Source organism: Hylobates moloch, unplaced genomic scaffold (assembly GCF_009828535.3).
Source record: "Hylobates moloch isolate HMO894 unplaced genomic scaffold, HMol_V3 SCAFFOLD_1, whole genome shotgun sequence".
In the NCBI taxonomy this organism is placed as follows: Eukaryota; Metazoa; Chordata; class Mammalia; order Primates; family Hylobatidae; genus Hylobates; species Hylobates moloch.
The window spans coordinates 130,375,475-130,400,992 of NW_026652276.1; the positions used below are offsets into that span (position 1 = coordinate 130,375,475).

The 25,518-nt window shown below is 38.6% G+C and overlaps 1 protein-coding gene across 2 annotated transcripts in view; it reads left to right on the plus strand.

The window, feature by feature from the left end:
- Window positions 1-24,476, plus strand: part of VPS41 (VPS41 subunit of HOPS complex) — a 211,270-nt gene extending 186,794 nt beyond the window's left edge. For both annotated transcript variants that reach the window (XM_032758281.2, XM_032758280.2), the window contains 7 exons: window positions 3,267-3,321; window positions 5,336-5,476; window positions 6,750-6,886; window positions 20,303-20,402; window positions 20,508-20,552; window positions 22,112-22,191; window positions 22,771-24,476. In XM_032758281.2, coding sequence (XP_032614172.1) covers window positions 3,267-3,321; window positions 5,336-5,476; window positions 6,750-6,886; window positions 20,303-20,402; window positions 20,508-20,552; window positions 22,112-22,191; window positions 22,771-22,851 — 639 coding nt within the window. In that variant the 3' untranslated portion in view covers window positions 22,852-24,476. The remainder of the gene's footprint in view (window positions 1-3,266; window positions 3,322-5,335; window positions 5,477-6,749; window positions 6,887-20,302; window positions 20,403-20,507; window positions 20,553-22,111; window positions 22,192-22,770) is intronic.
- The last annotated feature ends 1,042 nt before the right edge of the window (window positions 24,477-25,518 follow it).

Genomic DNA, 25,518 nt, shown 5'->3' on the forward strand with positions numbered 1-25,518 from the left:
TTATACTGGAATTTGTGATCGCTCTCATATCTAATAGTATTCACAAGGTGGCAGTATTTCTGAATTTGGAAGAATAAAGCTGAGAGATGCCAAGTTTGCAGATTTTCATTAAAGAAATGTAAAGAGAAGATTGGATAAAATATGACGAGATCAAGGATAGGTAGAAATAATTATTTAATTTACATTTGATAAGATTCTTATTAGTTACCCTCTTCTCTAACTTCATTCTTTACCTTCATACTAAATCAGAAAGAGGAGAATTAAAATTTTTTTTGCATCTTTTTTACTTAAGTTCTATTATTATTGTGACTTTTCACTTCTGTTTTCACTGCATTGTCCGTGTGTGCGCACGCGCGCATGTGTTGTGTGTGTGTCTGCTTTAAAAATCTTAGTTTCCCTACTCTCTCCTCTAGAGGGAGCACCATGGTCCAGGAACATTCAAGAATCTAAATGCTTTCTTTTTTATACTTCACTCAAAAAAAATTTTTTTTTTTTTTTTTTTTTTTGAGACGGAGTCTCTCTGTCGCCCAGGCTGGAGTGCAGTGGCGCAATCTCGGCTCACTGCAAGCTCCGCCTCCCGGGTTCACGCCATTCTCCTGCCTCAGGCTCTCTGAGTAGCTGGGACTACAGGCACCCGCCACCACGCCCGGCTAATTTTTTTTGTATTTTTATTAGAGACAGGGTTTCACCGTGGTCTCGATCTCCTGACCTCGTGATCCCCCCGCCTCGGCCTCCCAAAGTGCTGGGATTATAAGCGTGAGCCACCGCGCCCGGCCACTTCACTCAAAATTTCTAGAGATTTCTAAAGTCCATTTTCTCATTTGTGAGAAGAGGATGATTTAAGATACTATTAGAAACTCATGAAACATCTAAAATTATGTGAAATTGAAATTTCAGAGACTCAAATTATCTTTGAACTTGGTGATACTCATCTGCTTGCATTCCATGTCATTCCTTACTTCAGCTTGCCTTCAGACATTTCTTCCCACATGACTTCCTTTTTGAAAGTATATACAAGATCTTATAGCCTTGCTATTCTATGGCATATTCTACAGCAATGGAAATGTTTTATAATCTACTCTGTCCAACATAGTAGCCACCAACCACATGTCACAATTGAGTATTTGAAATCTGGCTATTGCTACCAAGGAACTGAATTTTAATTTAATTTAATTTTAATCAATTTAAACTTAAATAGACATATAGAGCAAGTGGCTGCTGCCTTGGATAACTCAGATGAGGCTTCAAACTGCAAACTCTTTGTGGTTTGAGACTAGCATGTTCTTAAGCATTCTCATGTGCGGAAGAAAATGGGTAATGGTTCTGTTTGAAATCTTGAATGGTATTTTAAAGTGTGTAAGTGAATTTCCAAGTACAAAATTGATTCATGGATACCTTTTAATAATAAATTATTTTAAGCAGCATGAATGCTTATCGTTAGTCAGACTATCTTTCTCTAAACATTCTCCTTATTCAGTTGTATTACAGTGTTCTGTTTATCTGTGAATGGAAGTCCCACTAAACTATAAACTCTCTGTATCTTAACACCCAGAACAAATCTAGGCACTCAGTTGGCTTCTCAGTGATTTTTTGTTTGAATCCCATGTCCTCTGATGTATTTGCACTATTTTGCTTTATTATTTAACTTCTTACTTAAGTTTTTTGTCTCTGCAGTAGTATCACTGCAGGAGAGTGAAGAGTTGGTAAGAAAGTTTCATCATTTACAATGATAATTGACAGGCAAGACCATATAGGAATAGGTAAACCATATTTTTAATCAAAACAAAGGAAGATTTTCTCAGTATTAGCTAGGATTAGATTCAACTGTAAGTGATAAAAATCCCAAAATAATTGTGGCTTAACAGAGCAACAGTTTCTTTTTCTGTCACGTGGAAGTGTTGGTGGAATGGCCCTGCTGAGGGCAGCATGCCGCAGGGTCAGAGACTGGGGCTCCTTCCTCTTGTTCCTCCACCTTGGGTGACCTTGACCTCATGATGTAAGGTAGTGCCATCCAGTAGTGGAGAGTCAGGGTAAGGGAAGCATTTCAGGCAAGGGGACGCAATGGAGAGATGAGCAGAGGGAGGTGAAGCTGCACAGGAATTCAGGGCTAGGTTGTGCATGCTTTGTAAGTCGTGGTAGAGATTCTCAGCTTTAAGTCTGAGTGGAGCAATGCAATAGAAAGTTTTGTAGGCAGGGTAGGAGATAAGGTTTTCCAGGTGCACTCATTCATCATACTGCACCTGGTTCAGATGCCACTTCCCTTTGAAGCTTCTCACAAGAGGACCACACAGTTTCAGTGTCCCTCCTTTGTACACATGGACCTTTGTTCATGTTACTCTAATCGTGGAATAATGTGTTGTCACATCTCTGTCACTTCCTGGACCCTGAGCTCCCAGGGGTGGACTCATGCTGCTAATGCTCCTACTAAGCCTCCTCCTTTATTCTCTTCTTTGTTTTCCTCTTACCTATAATCATCACTAACATTTTTATTATTGTCATCTTTGCATCTCTATCTAACCTGACCCTCTAGCACCCAGCACAGAGCATATAGTAAATTTATCCTGATTAATTTAGAATTAGTAAGTAATTTATCAATATATAGTAGGTCTTTTTTTTTTTTTAAGACTAATGGAAATGCTCTCATCTGCATAGTTGCTCCTTTTTGGATCCTTCTTGATCATCAAAAGTATTTTTTTCCTTCTCACCTTTGACAGATCCTTGAGCAGAGTTCTCTTTCAGCCCCTGTGATCTGGCAGTACAAATATTCCTAGTAAATTCAATCATTCATTCATTCATTCATGCAGCATGAATTCATATTTCCTGAGCTTATGGTATGCACAATACTAGGAAAGTTCAACCATGAGCAACATTCCTTACATCTTAATGGAGGGAAACAGAGCTTAAACAAATGACTACAGATTTGGAAGGAAGCAGTGCTGTAAAGAAACCTGAAGTAGTGTAAAGAGAGAAAGCTTAGTGGGAAAGGCCCTTTCTTTTCATTTGGTGTCTTGTTTTCTACTCTTGCTCATGAAATGTTCTAAGTAGCTTCAAATATGTTTTAAATTGAATTGTGTAGAGTCCAGTACCTCTGAGAGGTAACTGAGTGCAGCCAGTCTAGGGAGATGTGTTCTTTATTTGTTTGCTTTGTTTTATTTTTAAAGAAAAGCTGTGGAAAAATTCTTTCAAGTGTAAGTTTAAATGACTTTATTACTATTTGTTCTTATTTGGTCGCCTATAGTAACATTTTTACCCTGCTTTAATTGAAGGCTCTTGAGATCTGTCAACAGAGAAACTTTGTAGAAGAGACAGTTTATCTTCTGAGTAAGTAGCTTTTATTCATTTTGGTCCCCATAAACTAAGAAATGGGATGACAACATGAAGTAAATTGTGTAAGAAAGGACATAGGTTTTAGACCAATGTAACACAGAATTTGAGCCTATTTTTACAATAATTTAATATATGAAACAGACTTCACAGCACAGTAAAGAAGGAAGAGTTGTTTAATAAATGTTGAAATAACATATTGGTAATGTATAATCAACATATAAAAATTTATCAGTTTATACCTCACAACATAGATTAAAATAAATTGTAGATGAGTTGACAAGTTTTTTCATTTTTTAAAAAATTATAATCAGCTTATATTACCATCATATTGGTAGAAAATAAATAATCACTTTTAGAAATGACACCCTAAATAACTAGAGGAAATGCAATTGAATACCATAGTTTTGGAGAAAGAGGAGAGCTTTTTAATATAATCTAGGTGTCAGGGTTCCTGGTCTTCTGGCTCCTACCTCCACATGAGTCACAATTTTTGTACCATGCATACCAAGAAACAAAACTTGTCATCTTTTCACATTCTTCCAAAATGAGCCACGTGCATGACAACAACGTGGGTTGTACTGAGGATTGCATAATGTAGCATATAGCATAACATTCATATTTGGTGTTTCTCCATTGTCACTTTCCTGCTGACCTCAGTAGGGTTTTTCCGCTTTACGCCTTTCCCTTATACAGCACTCACCCTCATTGGCCTCTTTGCCTCTGTTGAAAAATAATCCAAATCTTCTATTCCCATTTATGTGTATGCAGATTCATGGGTGCTCAGCCACAAACCCAGAACTGTCCAGTTATAGCACCTGCCCTTCTTAGGAGAAGTGCTTTGGGGGCTGATTTTGTTACTTCAGCATGTTTCTGGGGTTCTAATCACAATTTTAAGTAGCTCATCAATTCACTAATTCCAAACAGTGTTCTCCCCAAGAAATATTTTGGTGGAATAAATTTTTGTCATATTGTCTTAGAAGCAGTAGAGGACTTATAGAGACATGTAGTCTGATTTTATAAAAACTTGATAATCCTGTAAACATTTTAAATAACCATTTTTAGAGACATAAACTGTGGAAATACTATTTGTAAGAAACACAAAATGCTGTGGAAGGGGTATCAAATGGGATATCATTTCATTCACAAGCCAGCTTTTATTGGTTGATAATGGCCGTGTGCAGGGGGAAGGATTCAAGATCCTTTACTAGTTCCTGCAAGCCCAGAGATAGGGGTAAGGGTGACAACCTACAACCAGGCAGTTGTTGTCCCTCCGCTGAGTAAGGCTTTCTTACATGTACTCTATTAAAAACTCATGGAAAATTTTAAACTATTAAAATGCCATAGATCAATGAGCAAAGTATGTAAAGACGATTAGCCAATAGAAGGCATGGTTGATAAATACTTTCATCTCATGAGGGTTATTGAAAGGCTTTCCCCTGAATATGGGAGAGAAGAAAATGAGGTAGCCCTCTGATAATTGAGTTTGCGACTGGCACAGAGTGTATCAGAAAAGTGATATGCACAGCTACCTCGTGAGGCAGAATGACTTTAGGGCCTTTAAACGTCTTGAGTATATCTGCATGTGAAGGTATTGACCTCCAGAATATATATAAGTCTATCAAAAGGAAGTCAGAGTATGACAGACCTGGCTTCAAATTCACGGTGTACTATTTAGTAGCTGTATGATCTTAGCAAGCTACTAATATTTCTATTTCCTCTTCTATAAAAGAGGAGTGTTAGTAGAACATGCCTCATAGGGTTGTAGTGATGGTTAAATGATGTCGTTTATATGAGGCACTTAAATGATAACTCAGCACAGAGTAAATATCCAGTAAATAGGAAATACTTATTTTGCTATGTTATAGACAGTAAATGTTGGTGTCACATGAGAAAATAGCCTTGTCTTAGCTTTCCAACTATGTAAACAAATTAAGAGATATGCAATTTATTTAAAAAAATTATTAAAATACCTTAAATGAACTCTTTCTCCCGTCTTCACCCCACCTAGGCCGAATGGGTAATAGCCGAAGTGCCCTGAAGATGATTATGGAGGAATTACATGATGTTGATAAAGCAATCGAATTTGCCAAGGAGCAAGATGATGGAGAGCTATGGGAAGATTTGATTTTATATTCCATTGACAAACCACGTAAGCATAAAAGCCATCTGTGGTTATAACTTTTTTTTCTCTCAGTGTCGCCAGTTATGTCTAGATTAAAAACTATCTCAAGGTACATTGGGTTAAAAAAATGGCAGTGTACCTACAATAAAAATAGGCCAGGTGTGTTGTAATGATTTCCAATACTACTCCGGTGCTGGAAAACCTGGAGCCTCGTCACTTTGCATTACCTGAATGTGATGAAGAACAGGTGGCTACACAGTTTATTAATTGTGTCCCCATGAGGCATATTTTTACCTGCTGCAAGCAAACTGAATAAATGTCATCTGGATTGTGTTGGTGTGGGTTTTATTGTTTTTAGCTTGTATATGGGAGTGTTTATAGTTTAAGTGTATAGACCTTACCAGTCTTTTTTGTAAACATGTAACTGTTCTGGACATTGATGATATTTGGATGTTTGTGTTGTAGTATTTAGCCTCTTTCCTGCACTATTTTTATCAGTACAGCACCCAGAGTTTGTATTTGTTGGTCCTCAGCTTGACTATTTGCATTGGGTCTCCCATTTTGGAAAGGAAAAAACAAAAGCAGTCACCTAACAGAAACCCAGCTCTTTTGAAAATAACTAGCAGTAGTGATTTGAAATTTCCTCTTTCCTTTTTTTTTTTTTTAAGTTTGGTAGGAAGTCTTTATGTTCATGTAACTACCTTAATCTGAAATTGACTTTAATAACTATCCTCTTGACAATATAAGGAATCTCACTTGTAACTAGCAAGATAAAGTAGTAGTTTAAGGATCTCAAGAGGCAAAGTGATATGGCAGAACATATAAATTTGAGGCTGGCCTGAGTGAATTTGGGCACATTACTTATTAGCTATGTGACCCTGGAAAAATTAAACACCCCATTTCCCTTGTCTGTAAAATGGGGACACAGCATTCCTACCTTGCACAGTATTTGAGGAAAGTGCGTATAATACCTGAGCCATAGTCAGTTGTCAATAAATATTATTTGCACCCATTTGATGCTAAAAACTGTATTTTGAAGGCAAGTAATCATTTGTTCAACTGTTTTAAAACAGTTATTTACTTTCTCCTTCTTGTCTTAAGGAGCGTTAGTTCTTGGAAGTTTAGAAGATTAATTCTTAAGAGTTTAGAAATTCAAATGGTTTTAACACTTACTTTGAAGGAAATAATTTTTTCTTTGAGTTACTTTTGGTCTAAAATTGCATTATATGCAAATTATGTGCAAATAAAATTGCATTATAATGTTGCTTATATGTTCATTGTTTTATGTGGTATTTTGTAGCATTTATTACTGGCTTGTTAAACAACATTGGCACACATGTTGACCCAATTCTACTGATTCACCGTATTAAGGAAGGAATGGAGATTCCCAATTTGAGAGATTCCTTGGTTAAAATTCTGCAAGACTACAATTTGCAAGTAAGTATCCTTTCTTGGACAAATGAGCATCTGAATTAGTTGACTTAGTACTGGATAAATATTTCTAGGGTTTATGTTAGGTATCAGTTAAAAACTTTCGATTTTATGGTTACATTTTATTTAGGCCCAGATATTTAGAAAACTGTTCAAATAGAGTAATTAGAAACATCACCTTTAAAATTGTGTTGTCCAGTAATACCTTAAAGGCCTTAAGAAGGCTATTTGATTCTTTAGCTATCTCCAATTTTCACTTGTTTTTGAGCAGACATTCTTAGATTTGTATGGTTAATATAACATGGAATTGAGGCGAGTATGAAAGCAGTTATAGTGGCCATTAGATCGGGCCACCCCAACGTTTTTAGGGAGAATAAGTATTGTATCCATTTGAGGGAATTAACAAAATGTTTTTCAGTAAGATAATAATTTTTCTTGAAGCCATTCAGTAATCTGTTGCCTGAAAGCTGTTAAAATATAGGATTTTATTTAACCTTTTGTCTGTTTTCTAGAATAGTGCAACTTTATTATCCTTGTTAAATCAGAATTTGTGATAAGAACAGTGGAACTCATTATTTCCATATAAATTATTATACTAATTACAAAGCATCTTAATCTTTTCCTTAAAAAGACTCTAGCAATTACTATTTTTCAGGATGCTGGTAGCTTCTACAGAACTTGAATGAAAACATTTCCTTAAAAATTCAGACTGTTGTTCTTCCTCTAATTGACTTGAAAATGATGTTTTGTTAATAATGGATGAAATTGCTTTCCTAGAAACAATTTTTGCAGGTAAAGCCAAAAGAAAAGGCTATTAGCTGGGGACCATTATGATGTGAGATCTGTTGGGCCAGGATTCACCATGCAGGTTGCAAAGTAGAGGTCTGCCTGCACTCAGGGTAACAGCCTTAGGTAAGAGGCAGGGTGGAAAGGAGAAGATACTGCATGAACATTGGTGGCATCAAAAACAGATGTAAGAGATGAAAGGGATGGCAGAGCTGCAGGGACAAGAGGTTGTGCCAGAAAGTGCGATGTCATTAATGTTTCTGAAGTGGAGTCATGGTGTATACATGTTCAAAAAGTGGGATGATGGTAAAGGTCATTTGTGTAGAATTAGTAGAGAAACTGAGGCCACAGCCTTTCTGAGTCATCCTAATGGACATGAAGGCCGGGAGGAAGAAACAAGATTCCCTAAGCCAGGCCCCAGCTTCTCCACAGGGGACAGTGGTATTAACCGGACAACACAACTTTAAAAGTGAAGAAGTTTAAAGACGGGGGTGGGGGTATGAGAGATCATGGAGCCTTCACTCAGGAGGGCTTTGTGGGAAATTGGGTTCATGAGAAAGAAATTGGTATTCGTTAAGCCAAAGAAGTAGATTACCTATTCTGCAAAAAGCTTAACGATATACAGGCATCTATTTCCAGTGGGATTTGGAGGTTTGCAGATGACCCAGGGGAAAGGTTTTTGGAAGGAGAATGAGAAAGTCAAGAAGGAAGTAAAAATATGGGAATGGGTTAATAGGCAAAGAGAGTTGAGGTGAGGAGCTGGCCTTTTATGCTGCGCCCTAGGAATCCAGAAAGGTGACGTCCCTGCCTGGGGAAGTCACTAATTTTGAAGGTCAGAATTGGGCTTTGGTGAAAGTGTTTTCAGTGTCAGACCTTATAAGCCTCTGAGTGTGAGTGAGCTTCATAATGACCTGTACTTCATGGACCCTTACCAACCCCAGGCATGCCAGGATATGCTCTAGGTTTCAAGTCCACATTTGATGAGAAGTCATTTAGGTGTCTCTGAACAACCCTCCCCCAAGGGAAGTAGTAAATAATTGTCCCTCTGCCTTTCAGCTGTAGTGCAAGAAGCTTGGCCTCCAGGTTAAAAGTTGTGCCTTTCTTTTTTGCCAGCCTCTGCAATGACTGCAAAACCACATAGTGCATCCCTCTGACTAGGTCATTCTTCCAGAGAACCAAGCTCATGGGCACCACTGTGGTCTCAGTGTTCGTTCATTTTTAATAAATAAATTTGCATCGTTCTGAGTCAACTGGAAATAAAAATGAAATTATTATTAGATGCAAAATGAATGCCTAACACAAAAATACCTACTAAAGAAGCTGCTAAATCAATATTTTTTCTTAATTAGAGCTTTTCCTTAAGATATGTAAGTATGTAGTTCAGTAATGTGTTAAGGAGGTTCAGAATTATTTAGCCAGTGGGTCCAAAAAGCTGTGGTTGCCTATGAATCCCCCAACCAAGGAATGGCTTCTCAGAGGGTGAAGGAGAGATGAACAGGGAAGGCAGCAGAGCCTGTGGAAACTGCTGCATCTGGAGTCCCCACTGGAGCTCAGGCATCTTGTTGGAGAATGCAGATAGAAAATGCTCTCTGGGGGCAGGTTGTTCAAAGAATTCCAGGTGTTATTTTTCACTCATAGATAAAGAGTTTAAAATATTTTTCTGCTCTTTTTACATAATATATCAATGACCACTTAATGTGTTTCCTTTCTCTGGCAACCTATTAGGGTTCACTGTGAAAACAAATCTATCCAGAGAGCATTTTGCAATTTCCAGAAGGATTTCACATGCATGTTTTTATTTTATTCTTTTTTTATTTTGTATTTTATAAAACTGTGTTGTTTTTCACATACTCTTACCTAGCAAAGTAAAAAATTAGCAACCCTATTCAAACTGAAAATTGGGGAGAAATTTTGCATGTTCATCAGTTTCCAGGAATCTGGAACTGACTGTGTGTGTGATGGGGTTGGGTGGGACAGTAACCCCAGGGGCTATCAAGAACCATTCAGTAATGTAGGGATCTATGGTCAGATGTTGGGGAAATGTTCTCACAGGGCTTCTCAGCACCTTTTCTTGCTAGTATGCATTGGGAATCTCTAAAGGGAGATTGACAATAGAGTATACAGCATTTAAAACTTACTTGGGCACTGCTTTGGGAGATCATTCATTAGCCGGTTAGAGAATGTTGTGGGAAAAAGTTGAAATGAGTAACTCTTCTGCTTTTAGTTTCACGTTTTCTAAAATGTAACATCTCTCTTCAGCTGAAGGTTAGCATCATTAGGTTTGTTAGATGCCTATGACATGACATAGTTTAAGGAAATAGTATAATCAACTACATCAGCAGTGTTTAATTTCTTTAACTTTCTATGTTTTTATACCTGGCTACCTTGTTAGTGTAATCACTGCACAAATTTTAAAAGCTTCATGAAGTCAGCAAGATGCAAGTAGCATGTATTGCACTTCATAGACTTTAAATTTTTCTAGGCCTGATTTCAAGGACAAATAGCACTTATTTTTATATAACTTACTTCCAAAACAATGTGGTATCAATGATACTCCAGTTTTTACATAAACTGACCAGTTTCCAGTTTATGCTATAAATTTCTAATGTTTTTGTATTTTCTGTCTTTAAAACATTATAAATTTAGCATTTATTTATTTAGTGTTTATGTCTTTTTTTGTAGTTGGAGGCTTTTTCCCTTGAGAATTTCAGCAGCTTTGTTCTTAAACACTTCTGTTGATGGTTTTATTTGACAAACATTTCACCTTCACATTTCTGTAGGAAATATCATCTTTGTTTTACAGATGAGAAGATTGTCTCTCAGAAAACTTAAATGATTTGCCAGTCTGGGAAGGTGATGAACTGGGTTTGAACACAGATCATCTGACTAAATCTCATGCCTTTTTTTAATCCATGACTACATTACCTTTTACAGCCACAAGTAATCTCTAAAAATCTGCTAATTAGAGTGGGGTCTTAGTTTTTTTCATTATGGGTAACACCTCTTGGGAAAAGAAAATAGCAAGCATGTTTTAACTTGCTTCTAAAGAGGTGTCACGGTGCGGTGGAAATCTCACCAGGCTAAGCCTCCTGAGTCCCTGGTGTGAGTCTAACCCTTAAGTAAAGTAGCAGATGATCCTGAACAAGTCATTGCACATCCTTGGACCTCTGTTTTCCCCAGAAAAATAAAAGGGAGCAGGAGCTAGATTAAACCTCCATCTTAGATGCTTTAGGGGCTGCAGACATTCCTAAGGCTAACTCGATCTAAGGCATTAGGTACAAGGCTGAATTGCCTTTAGGCCAACACCTGCCTAGTTAGGTTTCTCTACATTTCTCTCTGGAGCAGGATGTTCACCTTTGGGCACTGGTTTGGGTCTCCTGATTACAAAAATTTCAAAGATCACTACAGAAACCTGTGACTTAGCCTTTACAAGATGGACACAACACTCAGGAGTTTCCACTGTGATGGAAACTCCTCTGGACTTGTGTTATTGTGGTGATTGACCCCCATATTTGTATCCTTTTACATTTGGCAGAATCATGCCATGTGGTTCTCCCAGTAGGCCCTCGCCCCTGCTTTGCAGATGAGAAAGTTGAGGCTAGAAGATGTTGTGTAATTTGCCCATGTCATGCAGTAGAGCCGGGATTCCAAGCCTGTGCACTTGGTGCTGCTCTGCCTCCTGCGATTTGGCAGTTTTATATTTTCTTTTCATGGGTAATGCTTGCCATTACTCTTGCTTTTGATTTATGTTTTATTTTGTCTATATCTATGACCAAGACTATGGTTATGAAGTTTTGTTTTTATTTTTTATTTTTATTTTTTTGAGATGGAGTCTTGCTCTGTCGCCAGGCTGGAGTGCAGTGGCATGATCTCGGCTCACTGCAACCTCCACCTCCCTGGTTCAAACGATTCTTCTGCATCAGCCTCCTAAGTAGCTGGGATTACAGACACGTGCCACCATGCCAGTTAATTTTTGTATTTTTAGTAGAGACAGTTTATCCATGTTGGCCAGGATAGTCTTCATCTCCTGACGTGATCCGCCTGCCTTGGCCTCCCAAAGTGCTGGGATGACAGGTGTGAGCCACCGTGCCTGGCCTGTTTTTGTTTTATTTTTTTAAAGATAGATAATTCTCTCCCCAGCTACCAATCTTAAGAGAAGCATTGCCCAACTTCCTTTTCCACCAACTTTCAAAAGTGGTGCGAATGTGGAATCTCTGCATGTTGAAAGTAAGGTCAACTCACCTGATGAGGGAGGGAAAATCCACCCTGTACTGTTCTTTTTCTTGAGATAGAAGCTTTGTAGATGAGATTTGCCACTCCCTATGATTAGGTTTAACTATTTGTGAATGCTTTTGTTTGTAATCCGTTTATAAGACAAATATGTGCCAAAACTTTTTGGTGCTCATGCTTTCAGTTTTACAATGATGATACTCATCCTCCTTTATATTCTAGCAGTGTCTATGAAGTTCTATGTGAGTGCCTTGTGGTACTTCATTTATGTTATCTCTGGATAAAAATGGACTATCTACATAGTGCTGTTGTGGGGTCTTCCACATCATATCCTGTGTATCTCTCACTGCTGGGCCCATTTGGTTTCTGGAGATGCATTCATTGTACTGGCAGTTTATACCAGAGTCACATACAGAATTGGCATGGAAGACAAATAGGCAACTGTTGTCTTTTAAAGAGCAGTGGACATGGTATTCGCAGACCTGGGCTGCTGTTCTGGCTTTGCCATTAACAAGCCTATGGAGACTTTGGTAAGGTACTTCAGCTCTCTGGAACTCTGTTTCCCAATTAGATTAAGCCAGTGTTTGTGAAGCCTGGCTGCACACCAGCATCCTCTGGATTCTTGTATACATTACATAGTTTCAGGCACCCAGCCCAGATCTGCTGAATGAGACTCTCTTGGGAAGGACTAGGGAACATGTCCTTAAACCACCTTGATATTTCTTACACACCTAGTCTGGCACTAGTCTATGTATTGAAATTTGAGAATCTTGAGATTAGATGATCTCTAAAATATCTTTTGTTTCTAAAGTTCTTAACAGAGGCATTTTATAAATATGTCTTTACATAGTGAATACAGCTGCATATTTAATGTTAACTTAATATTTTAATGTAAGCCTTAATATTTGGGATCTAATAAAGCAGCTTAGATTTTTAGGTATAATTGGGGTTTATTTTTCACAGGTTTTTTTTTTTGCCTTAAAAATGACATTTATTACTCGGGAGGCTGAGGCAGGAGAATGGCATGAACCCAGGAAGCGGAGATTGCAGTGAGCCGAGATCACGCCACTGCACTCCAGCCTGGGCGACAGAGCAAGACTCCGTCTCAAAAAAAAAAAAAAAGAAAAAAATGACAAATTATCCATCTCTTGGCTCCCTTCCCTCGCCTGCCCTGTTCCTCCCAACTGCCCCTTGGATTGAACCCTGGCTGGGGCTAGGTAGCAGGACAGCCCCTCTCAGATGAAGTCAGCAACACTGATGGGCGTCTTCTTAACAGGGGCTATCAGAGGCCTTAATGTCTCACGGAATAGTTGTTTTCAAAATGCCATATACTTGATGACTTATAAACACATTTATTCAAATATATGAGTACCTCCTGTGTCAGACAGTATGTGCTAACAGGGCCTCCCCAGGTGGTCTCATAGACCTGGAGATGAGCGAGACGCAGCCCTTTGTTCATGCAGCTCATGATCTGAATTGATGTTTCTGGGAGAAGTAAAATGCCTTAACACTTCCATTTTGTTAAACTGCATGCACCGTACATACAGACACACACACATACACGTATACACATGTACACACACAAAGACACACACATGTACACACACATACCTCATCCAAACCGCTAAACTGATTTCAGACATCTCCATGCCTCCCAAAGTTATTTTCCCAAATTTGCATTTGCTGCAGTCCCCATAGTCCTTTATTTCCCCTATCTCTACTTTGCAATCCAAATGGGATAAGAGGAAATAATGGCTTCTTTCTTACTAACCTTTTTTTGGGCCTACATGGTCTTTTTTTTGACTCTCAGTGTATAAGCTCCTAATTTTCTTCTAAGAGAGAGTTTTTGAATTTATAAGTTCATGAAATAAACTTTTAAGACCAAATGAGATTTGTTGTTTTCCTTTTGAAATTATTTCAGTTTTGCCTTATCACAGCTTTTAGGTGACTTAGGTGGCCCGTGACAGCTTTTAAAATTAATTTGGTACATCCATACTTTTTGCCATTAGAAATTTAAATACAATTGTGTTTATAAGATTGTTTCTGAACTCCAACATAAGACCTTAGGATCTCTTTCCTTTTGTATATCTCTGCAGTTCATCATTTTTGTAAGAATCCCAGCCAAAAGCAAAGCTTTTTCAAGAAGAATTCAAGTCCCATAGCATTGTGACCTAAAGGAAGGATTAGAAATGAGGGGAAAAGTTTCTCAGTCTAACCCCATGTCATATTGGGGGCTTTTAAAACCAGGTAGCTGTCTGTCATTTGCAATTCTAATGAAAAGCATTGCAGTATGAACAAGGCAATGTCAGCAAAATGTTTAGTGTTCTAAGAATCTTTTAAAATAAAAATTTCAGAAACTTGGCAACTTTTGATGGCATTTTTCCCATGGCCGCTGTTTCTAATGAACCATAATAACTTTGCTGATATACAGTCTTTTATTGCTTTATAAAATCTCTATGGGTCTGATGTTTTGCTTTTGGTTGGGATTATTATCAATGATGATGAACTGCAGAGAAATAAGGAGAAAAGGGGAAGATAAGGCAAATCTAAGTTCTCATGTTGGTTTTCAACAGTTGTATTGTAAATTCATTCTTATTTAAATTTACAGTAGCACAAAATATAATATGCAACAGATTGTTTACAGAAGCCATAGCTGGTTGACTTCAAAATGATGAAAAGAAAAGAATAAAGATCACATTGATAAAATATGTAATTTAGAAAAACTTAGAACTATGGAAGGAAACAAAATAATATTAAGAAACAAGAATCCTGGAGTAGGATGTAAGAAGAAATTAACCCCTAGATTTGAATAATCTTGGGAAAATACAGGAAAGTCCCGTAAGGAAAATAAATCTCTGAAAGATAATATTGTACTTTCTAAGCTATGCCTACAAGTATTTTTTAAGATGAAAATTAATACCATTATGAAGTTGAGGAAAGAAAAGATTGGTTTATCCTCAGTGAAATTCTTTTTGTTTTGTTTTGAGATGGGGCCTTACTTTGTTGCCCAGGCTGGAGTGTGGCAGTGGTGCAGTCACAGGTCACTGTAGCCTTGACCTCCGGGGCTCAAGCAATCCTTTCACTTCAGCCTCTGGAGTAGGTGGAACTACAGGCATGTGCCACTGTGCCTGGCTAATTTTTTTATTTTAATTCTTTGTTGAGACAGGGTCTCACTATGTTGCCCAGGCTGGTCTTGTCTCACTATGTTGCCCAGGCTGGTCTTGCCTCACTATGTTGCCCAGGCTGGTCTTGAACTCCTGGGCTCAAGAGATCCTGCTATCACAGCCTCTCAAAGTGCTGGGATTATAAGTGTGAACTACCACAACCATCCGATTGTCAGTGATACTCTAATAAGAGATATAGATTACAAAGCAAAGGTTAATAATGGTGCTGTTTAATCTGCCAAGTAGAGATATTTCATAGAGAAGATGTTTCAAACTAGTTTTAAGTTCTGAAAGTGATATTAGAGGCTGTCCAACATAGAGAATAAGAAACCAGGGTAATACAGGAGGAAACAGGTGAGAAAGTTTTTAGTGGGTTAAAAATGATTGATCTTTGAAAGGCCAGTTAGACATACTTTGGCAAACAAAAACTACTTTTGGTGTGAAGGAGGACATAATCTTCAAAACTGCATGCTTATAAGCTTCTGTAGTCTATAAACATTCAGGAAATATCACAGAATGTATTTGCAAATTCCATAAAGTTTGAGAAAAAGGCACGGGGAAACAACTAGCATAACCGTAAAAAACAGTCCGTGCAGACTAAGTTTCCAACACCTAAAGTAAGCAAAGAATACGAGTTTATATCAATATCTTTGAAAACTCGGAAGAACTGAACAATTTTCTAGGAAAATAGTAAGTTGTAAAAGTTTACTCAAGCAAATAGAATAGACCTGTAGTCATTAACTAAATTAAATTGGTAGTCAAAATGTATAGCTACAATAAAGGCACATATTCCATAGACAGTTTTAGAGACAAGTTTTATCAATCCTTTTAAAAAACAGGGGGCTGGATACGGTGGTTCATGCCTGTAATCTCGTCACTTTGGGAGGCTGAGGTGAGTGGATGGCTTGAGCTCAGGAGTTTGAGATAAGCCTGAGCAACATGGTGAAACCCTGTCTCTACTAAAAATACATAAATTAGCTGGGCGTGATGGCTCACGCCTGTGGTCCCAACTACATGGGAGGCTGAGGCAGGAGGATCACTTAAGGCTGCAGTGAGTTCTGATCATGCTACTGTACTCCAGCCTGGGTGGCAGAGCAAGACCCTGTCAAAAAAAATTAATTAAAAATAATAAAACTAAATAAAAACAAGCAACCTCTGTTTTACATTTACTTTTCCAGATAAGTGAATGGAAAAGTTCCTCAGTTCCTTATGGGATGCTAGTGTAACTCTAATACCAGCATTATATGAGGGCAGTATGAGAAAATTATAGCCCCTTTTTTTTAAACACAATTGCAAAAATAATACATAATAGCAAATTGAACTTGACCATTTATTCAATTGTTAAAAGTACATCCATATCATAAATGTTATTAGTTCTCCCTAAAATAATCATCTGTATGTTCGGTAAAATTTTAATCAAAATCTCCAAAGAATTTTTCATGGAAATTGATAAACTGGTCCTAACATTTACATAAAAATTAAGAGTAAGATTATTATTCAAGATGGAAGATATTTTTATTAGATATCCAACTTAATATGTGGGAGTATAAAATGGTATATAACCACTTTGGAAAACTGTTTGACATTTACTTGAAAAATTAAACACACACCTACTCCATGACCCAGGAATTTCACTCGTAGGTATTTACTCAAGAGATGAAAATCAGTTCCATAAAAAAATCTGTACAAGAATGTCCTTTGGATTTCCTTAGTAGCCCTAAACTGGACATAAACTCAACATGCATTAACAGGAGAGTGTACCTCAGGGTTGTTGCCTCTTGGTGACAAAGTAGGTGCCATATCACTAGGCTTTACATCCACACTTCATATGGCACATGCAGGAAGCAAGGGGTTTTTTTTCCTAATGAGGCTTTGCTTTTTTATTTGAAAGGGCTGCTTTCCCAGGCTAGATGTTTATCTCGTTGACCAGCTCTATGTTACATGAGCCCCAGCCAGCTGTATATTTCAGTTGGACACACACTAAATGAAGTTGGAGTTGTGTTTGAAAAGAAGGAGCAAGAATGGTAGAGGGCAAGAAGGTGTCAGCTGTGTCTGTAATACTTTATTTTCTGGAATGAGATCTGAAGCACGTGGGAAAATATTAACAGATTTGTTAAATCTAGGTGGTACGGACTGGGTCTTTTTTTCTTTTCAGTTTTTTTTAATATTTCATATTTTAAAAAGAAAAATAGCACAAAGTAATGAAAGATAGTGCTCAGAGCAAGAGCAGCAGTGATCAGTGCCATTCTGGTCATTGAAACCTGAATAACAGAAGAGAGTGCATGTGCCCTAAGTATGTAAAGAACATCACATTTGCAAGTTAGAAAGGAGATGGGGAAGGTGATGATAGTCTGTGATTGGGAAGATAGGCTGGGTAAGATGACCTTGAAACATGGCAGTCATCCAAAATCATGAGTGTGAAGGTCAGAAAGGGGTGAGGATGACCTGTTTACGCCAACTGCTGTGGCATCTGACTTCGGCCATCAGTGTCTTTATAAAAAAGACACTCATGGGAAATTCCAAATATGAACTTTTGAGGGTGAAATGAATGTGAACAACAGCACATTTTTCATGAGTCACTGATGGAGTTGCTACTAGGAATCCATAGTCAACATAATGCCTTGTCATATGTCTGATGTTGAAAGCAATACCTGTAGATTGTAGTACATTATTATCTTGTACTGTCTTCCTTCACTTATCACCTTTAATTGCCTACAGATTATTACAGATGTTATAGAATAAATGCTTACATTCTATAGAGGATAGTCTCATATTTTGAAATACCTGCCTGGGATCATATAAATGAAACTTAAAATGTTTTCCTGTTTTTCTGATTTGGAGCCTTGGATTTTGACCAAATAAAGTAGGAAATAGCAGTAAGCTGTATTTATGTGCTTTCCCCTCTCCCGGCTGTTTGCCTCTGAATAATGAATTTTCCTAGAAAATGCTTTCTACGGGCAGACAGATTGTACCTGTTTAGAAAAATGTAATCCTGCTGAGGAGATGGTTCCTTCCTGATTTGCATATCTTGCTGTTTTCTTTTTTAGCTTACAGACACAGTGGCCTCTGTCTAGACTGCTGGCTCTGCCCTTCTCTTATATTATTCATGCCATGGGCCTGGTGCTCACTGGAGCACCCACTGAGAGTCAGAGCCATTTTTGTAAATTGTTTTATCTGAGATGTTGTGGTTGAAACCATTACTCTTAAGTTTTTTATTTTTGTCTTGGAGGCTAAGCAGCTTTATATGTTTGCTTTTAAATTTACCTAAAGTTTCCTGACATCAATATTTCTTAGCCATCTTTCTTACTGTATTTGTTATTTTTCTCTTCTACCTGTATGTTTTAATGCAGTCTGTTAAAATTTTAATGTGTTTTTTAAAAAATCCAAAAAAAAAATTGATTCCTGGTAGAATTTTAAAGAATAAAACTTCATAGGCAGTTTCTCAATTAATGTAGGAATACTAAAATAATGTAATTTCCTGTTCATCAATACTAGAAATGGCAGGCATAGAACTTTAATCTAGACATTAGTTCTGTTTTCCTGAATATTAATTTGTCTTTGTATAATTAGGGGAAAAAGGCTTTTGGCTGAATTCAGCCAAAGCCAGTGCTCTTTGGGATTTTCAGAGGAACACGTGAACCACTGAGGATAGAAGGCCGCGGCTGGCTGCTCCCTTACTTTTCTTCCCCAGTGGCATGAATTTAAAACTTATGAAAGCGAAATACCCATCTAGCTTGTTGAGTCGAGAGTGACTTCAGTATGAAGAAAGCCGAAGTGCCCACTCTAAACAGTAGCACTTGCCCCTGAAAGACACATGCTTCTCAGCCTTGGAGCTGGGCTGCGGTGAGACAGCGCTGTTATGTGAATTTCTGTGATGTGACATGTGTAACTGCACATAACTACATATGATAAGACACATAGGGCCCGAAGGGAGAAGCCACAGGCACAGCCCCAGAGCGTCTCTGTCCTTCAGGCCTTGAGTTTCTCCCTCTGAAAAAGCAGCAACAAGTTCTGGTTAAAAATAATAATAATAAATAAAATGACATCTGGCTTATGTGCACCTCCTGGAGCCTCTCAGTTTCCTACTAATACCTAAGAAAACCCAGCAAAGGGTGGAAGCTCACACTGTGCCCCACAGAATAGGCATGAAAGGTAAAGTGTCGCCTGCCCTTGCTGTTTCCCCACCTAAAAGCAGGGGAGGATCTTGGACCCCGTCGTGCCTCCAGTTCTGAAATAGAACCTTGGTACCAGCCAGAAATGGGCATCATCCTCCATTGTGTGCTTCTGACTTCTGAGGCTGCCAAAGCATTGTGATGTCTCTTGTCATTCTCCAGGCAGGAAGTGGGGAAATAGTAAAAAGCCTACAGAGGAATAAGAAAAATGTGTAAAGAAACAAAAGCTGTAATGCTGGGGTGAAGAATAAGAAAAGGACTCTTGTGACAGAATATTCGTATCCATGATCATTTTTCAATTGTCAGCCCTCCCAGAAGTCACCAAATTTGAAGGTTATTGTAGTCAGTTAATACCACACACACACACACACACACACACACACACACACACACACACACACCACACACACACACACACACACACACACACACACACACACACACACACACACCCCACATTCATAGCACTATGCTGAATGGTTTGGATTGGATTTGGAAAGAAAAAGGTTGCAGCCTGGAGGGGATTTAAGACAGAGCTTGTATCTGTTTAGTTTATTATCTATACCCAGTACCCTGTACGTGATAGGGACCCAGTACTTATTTGTGCAGTAAATAGATGAATTTGTGAAATAAATGGATGATTTTTGAATAACAGGTTTTCATTCTGGGTAAATATCTGAAGAATGGAATGAGCACATGACATAGGAGCCAAACTCTGCCCAAGAGAATCTGTATAAGGAAGCCCTCTGAAGTAACAATAGGGTTAGTTAATATAGGGCGTTCTTTGCCAGACTTTGGAATTTATGTTTGATTATACAAATGCTACAGGAGCCAGTGTATGGTTGGAAGAAATGATGAAATGATGCACAGAATAATGAGTGGATCCTGGCTGGCCAGGTCAGCCTGGCAGTGGTTTGGCAGGAAGAGGGTACTGAGGGCAAGAGAATCAGTGAGTGCCCCTTTAGAGTATTTCAAGCATGCCAGCTATTGGAATCCCCAGTACAGTGTCCCTTCACCCCTCAGATTTGAGTCTATTTAAGATGGCTTTTCTTTTAAAATGTGTGCATTAGATTCTGCTTCGTGAAGGCTGCAAGAAGATTCTCGTAGCTGACTCTTTGTCCTTACTGAAGAAAATGCACCGAACTCAAATGAAAGGTGTTCTTGTTGATGGTGGGTAAAATTGAAATAATCATATGGAACCATATGCCCTGCTTTCAGAAACGGCCAAGCAGGTATAAACAGGGCATAATCCAAAGTGTGTGTGTTTTCTTACAGAGGAGAACATCTGTGAGTCATGCCTTTCCCCTATTCTTCCATCAGGTAAGAAGGTTTTCCCCAAAAAATCCCCAAATATGTATTTTAATGATGAGTGGAATCAAAATTTTGGAATTAGCCAACTACTGTTTATAAAAGTATGTAACTTTCAGAATAACCCAGTGGAGAGAAGTGTTGTGGCTTGCATCCCGTTCAGTGGAATGCTGGTGCCGTCGCTTAGAGCTGAGGTTCTCAAGTTCTAGGGTGAGTCATCGTCACCTGGCAGGCTTGTTGGAACCCAGATCGTTGGCCCAGTCAGACTTCCTAGAGTCTCTGGTTCCAAACTTCCAGAGCAGGAACTGAGAATGTATATTTCTAACAAGTTCCCAGGTAATGTTGATGCCACTGGTTCAGGGGCCCTTCTTTTAGAACTGCTAGTCTAGGGTAAAAACAAAATGAAAACTAACTATCAGCATTTAAATTTCAAGGTAGAAGAACCATGTATGTGTCCGGGGAAAAAAAATTTATAGGTAGCATTCCCTTTTCTTTAATCTTTTTCTCTGATACATGGTTCTACATGCCCAAGTCATCTCACATTTCAGTGGAAACATACGTAATACCTGCCATCTAATTGGAACTATGAGTCTTTAAAAGACATGAGCATTTGTTTATTTCTAGTTCTTGGCAGATATATATATATATATGTCTTCATCTGTAATGAAAAGCACCTTCTTAAGGTTCATTATGACATAAGAAATTTGCATAATTCAAAAGCAGAAATTAACAAAGCATCATTGTCAGGATGCTAACAAATGCTTTTCAAATATAAGTGCAGCATAACAAAGTACTAAGAAACCTAGTTGACCTCATGTTTACTTAGCATTAAAGGATTATTTCATGGGGCAGTGCATGAGTTGTTCTACTTAGGTTCTTTTCTAGAGGAAATAGATTTAGATGTTTAAGTGCTTCTGTTGAAAACTGCAGTGGGCTCAGGTGAAGAAGTGAGCTTCCGTAGCGTTTCAGACAGTGTTGCAGCAAAAAGGAACCACATACATTCCCACTCTACAGTTAGATTTAATTCAAAATTTAATCTGCTGATGACACTAAATCTTACCAAAAATCAGCTGGCCACACAGAGCAGGAACAGATGAGGGGATCTGCCCAAGCAGAAGTGCAGTAGATTTTTGCAAGGTCACAGCCTGGGCTTGTAACCCAGGTCTGCCTCTGAAGTCAGTGTGTGATCTTGGCAAAGGTAGCAGGTGGACTGCGAAAGCATTTTTATGAAGCCACAGACTCGACTTCAGCTCTGGTGTATAGTGATTATAGGGTTTAGGGGCGCATCGGCACATACACATGCTGGTTTTCCTACAGTTGTCCTTAATGTAGTCTTGGTAACTGACACAGAGGCTAAGCAAGTAACCTGTGAATCGCATAGCAACATGATTATAATACCTGTTTTGTGTCTGATCATACCACCCCTCAGGAATGCTTTTGTAAATAAGCCATTCTCTAAAGGCAGCTTATTGCTGAAAATTAAACTGCAACTGGACAATCAGTCGGGATTGGTTTAAAATGATCTTGCTTGTTGCATTGAGTTCTCCTCCTTTCTCTGCCCTCCTCGCCAGATGCAGCTAAGCCCTTCAGCGTGGTGGTCTTCCATTGCCGGCACATGTTCCACAAGGAGTGCCTGCCCATGCCCAGCATGGTGAGTTGGCAGCTTGGCACCTATCAACTAGAGGGAAATTAACATACTTAGAGGAATGTGCTTTAAACTATAACCTGTCATCCTTATGGCTGTATGGGTTAAAAAAATTATAATGTGGATTTATATCACATAACAAAAATTAATCTAGTTTTCAAATGTAAAAATATTTAGAAATGTTTTCTGTACTATAGTAAACATAAAAGCATACCCATTTGAAGGAATTCATTCAGGCCCAGTTGACAGCTGTCATGCTGTAGAGATGAGCAACAACAGTAGAGAGCCATTGTGTATCTTATGTGTGTCTCAGCCTGATTTGTGTTCCATGATGCTATCATTTTTTTGGCGTCATACTCCCCCAGGTCACATTAGACGTATTCTGCTGTTGGGTGTCCTTTGAGTCACAGAGTAACAGCTGATCTAGACTAAATCCTATGTTAACCAGAAATAAACTCCAGAAAAAGGAGTGACATTCTATTACTTCCTCTCCACCCCTGACTAATGCTACCTTAGTGTTTCTGAATATGAGAGTAGAAAAAGAAGATCATTTTTTAAATCTGTGTTTTTAAATTGCATTTTTAGAACTCTGCTGCACAGTTCTGCAACATCTGCAGTGCTAAGAACCGTGGACCAGGAAGTGCAATTTTGGAGATGAAAAAATAGCTCATTTCTCCTTGTCAGTCTCCTCGTCACCACTCTTTTTGAGACTGTTTTTGCAATAACAAAAGCATATGTTGACACTCATGCTGTTAAGAGATTTATGTTTATATTATGCTCAAAAACAGTTTCTTCATCTATTCCTGTACTAATGGTTTCTCTTTGCAGTTGACAGATAATTTGGGGCTCTCTTCATGCCTTCAGATTTTGGGGTCTATAGTCAATATTTTGTTATTTATTTGTTTGGCTCATTATATAGTGATGGAAACATAAGTGTCGGAGTTAGAAATGAATTTTTTAGACCTTAGTAAAACCATTTAACCATAAAATAGACAACCAAGAATTCTCCCAGCTGCCTGAAAGCGTCGCCAACTGTGGTTATCCTGCAAGCTACTACCTGCAACTTGGACCTTGTTTCCATGTGCTCTGCTGGCTACCGTTCTTGCATTCTGGGTTTGGCCTTTTTCTATGTCATCAACTATGGTTATCCTCTAAATAGGCATTTAATGAAACATTGTACAAATTGTCACTCATTTGGTGACATTTGGGAATAACATTAGCAGGCTGGTGTCCTGCACCATTATGTTTACTCATCACATGTTCTGTGTGCTGTGATGACTGGCAGAGTATCTGGCCGTGGCAGACACTCAGCATTTGTTGATTGAATAAATGTTAGCTCTTCTCATTGTGAAGGACTCACTTTTACTGGGATGAACAAATGCAGTTAAGAATTCTGGCACCCTTGTAAGGAAGAAAAGAGAGTTAAATACCTTTGAGCCTGAGCGCTTGTGGCTAGGGTTTGCCAGGAGGGAGGAAACCAGTGACCCTGAAAACTGAGGGTGTGTCGGGAGCAGTGGGACCACCTGATACTGAAGGACAGACTAATGATGCTTCCTCTTGCCTTCTCTGGTACCTCCATTGCCCTCCTGGAACAAAGCATATCATAGAGGGAAAAAAGTCAAACTTGTAATTGTGTCTTACAGTTATTGGCTTCATCTTCCTTGGGATATATGGTCATCCTCTAATGAGTGTAAAAGTGTGCAAAACACATCCTTATTGTTCCTGATCTCTTAGTCCCATAAATGGGAACAAATACAGCTTTCTGTTTCTGTCTTTTTGGGGAAAGGACAGGGTGCTAGTGAGTACTGACAGCATGCCAGCTACCGAAGTCACCCAGCCACTCCCATGAGCAGCAGTTCATTTAATTGTCACAGCGTCGCCAGGAAGAAGATCTGATGCACCTTGGTTTACAGATGAAGAAATCAAAATGTAGAGATGTTGTTGAGGTCACAGAGGTGACTGCCTAACTTCAGAGCAGGGCTCCTGATCCCTTTAAGAAATTATAGGGCCAGCCAGGCATGGTGGCTCATGCCTGTAATCCCAGGACTTTGGGAGGCCTTGGCAGGTGGATCACCTGAGGTCGGGAGTTGGAGACCAGCCTGACCAACATGGAGAAACCCCATCTCTACTAAAAATGCAAATGGGCCAGGCATGGTGGTGCATGCCTGTAATCCCAGCTACTCAGGAGGCTGAGGCAGGAGAATCGCTTGAACCCAGGAGACGTAGGTTGCGGTGAGCTGAGATCACGCCATTGCACTCCAGCCTGGGCAACAAGAGCAAAACTCCGTCTCTCCACATAGGCCAATTCAAGGGAAGAACTTGTTCACATTAGATTAAGAATTCTACAACACAGCATTTTTTTGTTAGTCACAAAAGAAGGTATCCCTCAGCCTTCTCAGCATTTCCTTATCCCAAGACTAGTGCGCTTTCTGCTGCACTGCTAGTTTTCAGTTTTGTTCTTACCCAGTTGTTTTTTGTTTTCAACATTACCAGTTTAAAGATTCAGTTTATTACATTTATATTAATCCCCTCTTATGATTTGAGCAAGCTCGTTTCCAGAAAATTTTACTTTAAGATCATCAATTGGATTTGCTAATTTCAGTGAAGTCATTTTGCTTCAGGGGTAAATTATCCTAGTTACCAAGTCCCATTTGGACATAAAGAAAATCCTACTTATAGAAGAGGAGAAAATGATTAAACAGTCTTCATTTTTAAGTAACTGATTTAAAAGGAAAATAATAAAATATGTTCGTTTATCATTTCAGAAATTTCTGTAACACACTGGAAAATTCCTGAACAATATAGATTTTATCGTTAATAAAAAACACTAGCTTTCCTTCCTTAGAATGACTTTTCTTTTGGATAAACAATATTGGGTGATTTATTAAAGGATATTCAATACTTTTTTACTTTCCATCAACCTATAAGGGCTTAAATATGGCAAAATAATCCAAGTGTTAGTCAATTATTTTTCATGTGTGACTAGCCCAATTTAAAATATAGGTAAAAAGCAAACCCATTCCCCTTGTATTGGGGAAGAACATAGTTGCAAAGTACACACTTCATAAGCTATTTTTTTTTTTTTTTTTTTTTTTTTGAGATGGAGTCTCGCTCTGTTGCCTTGGCTGGAGTGCAGTGGCATGATCTTGACTCACTGCAACCTCCGCCTCCCAGGTTCAAGTGATTCTCCCATCTCAGCTTCCGGAGTAGGTGGGAGTACAGGCACGCACCACCTTGCCCAGCTAATTTTTTGTACTTTAGTAGAGATGAGGTTTCACCATGTTGCCCAAGCTGGTCTCGAACTCCTGAGCTCAGGTAATCCGCCCACCTTGG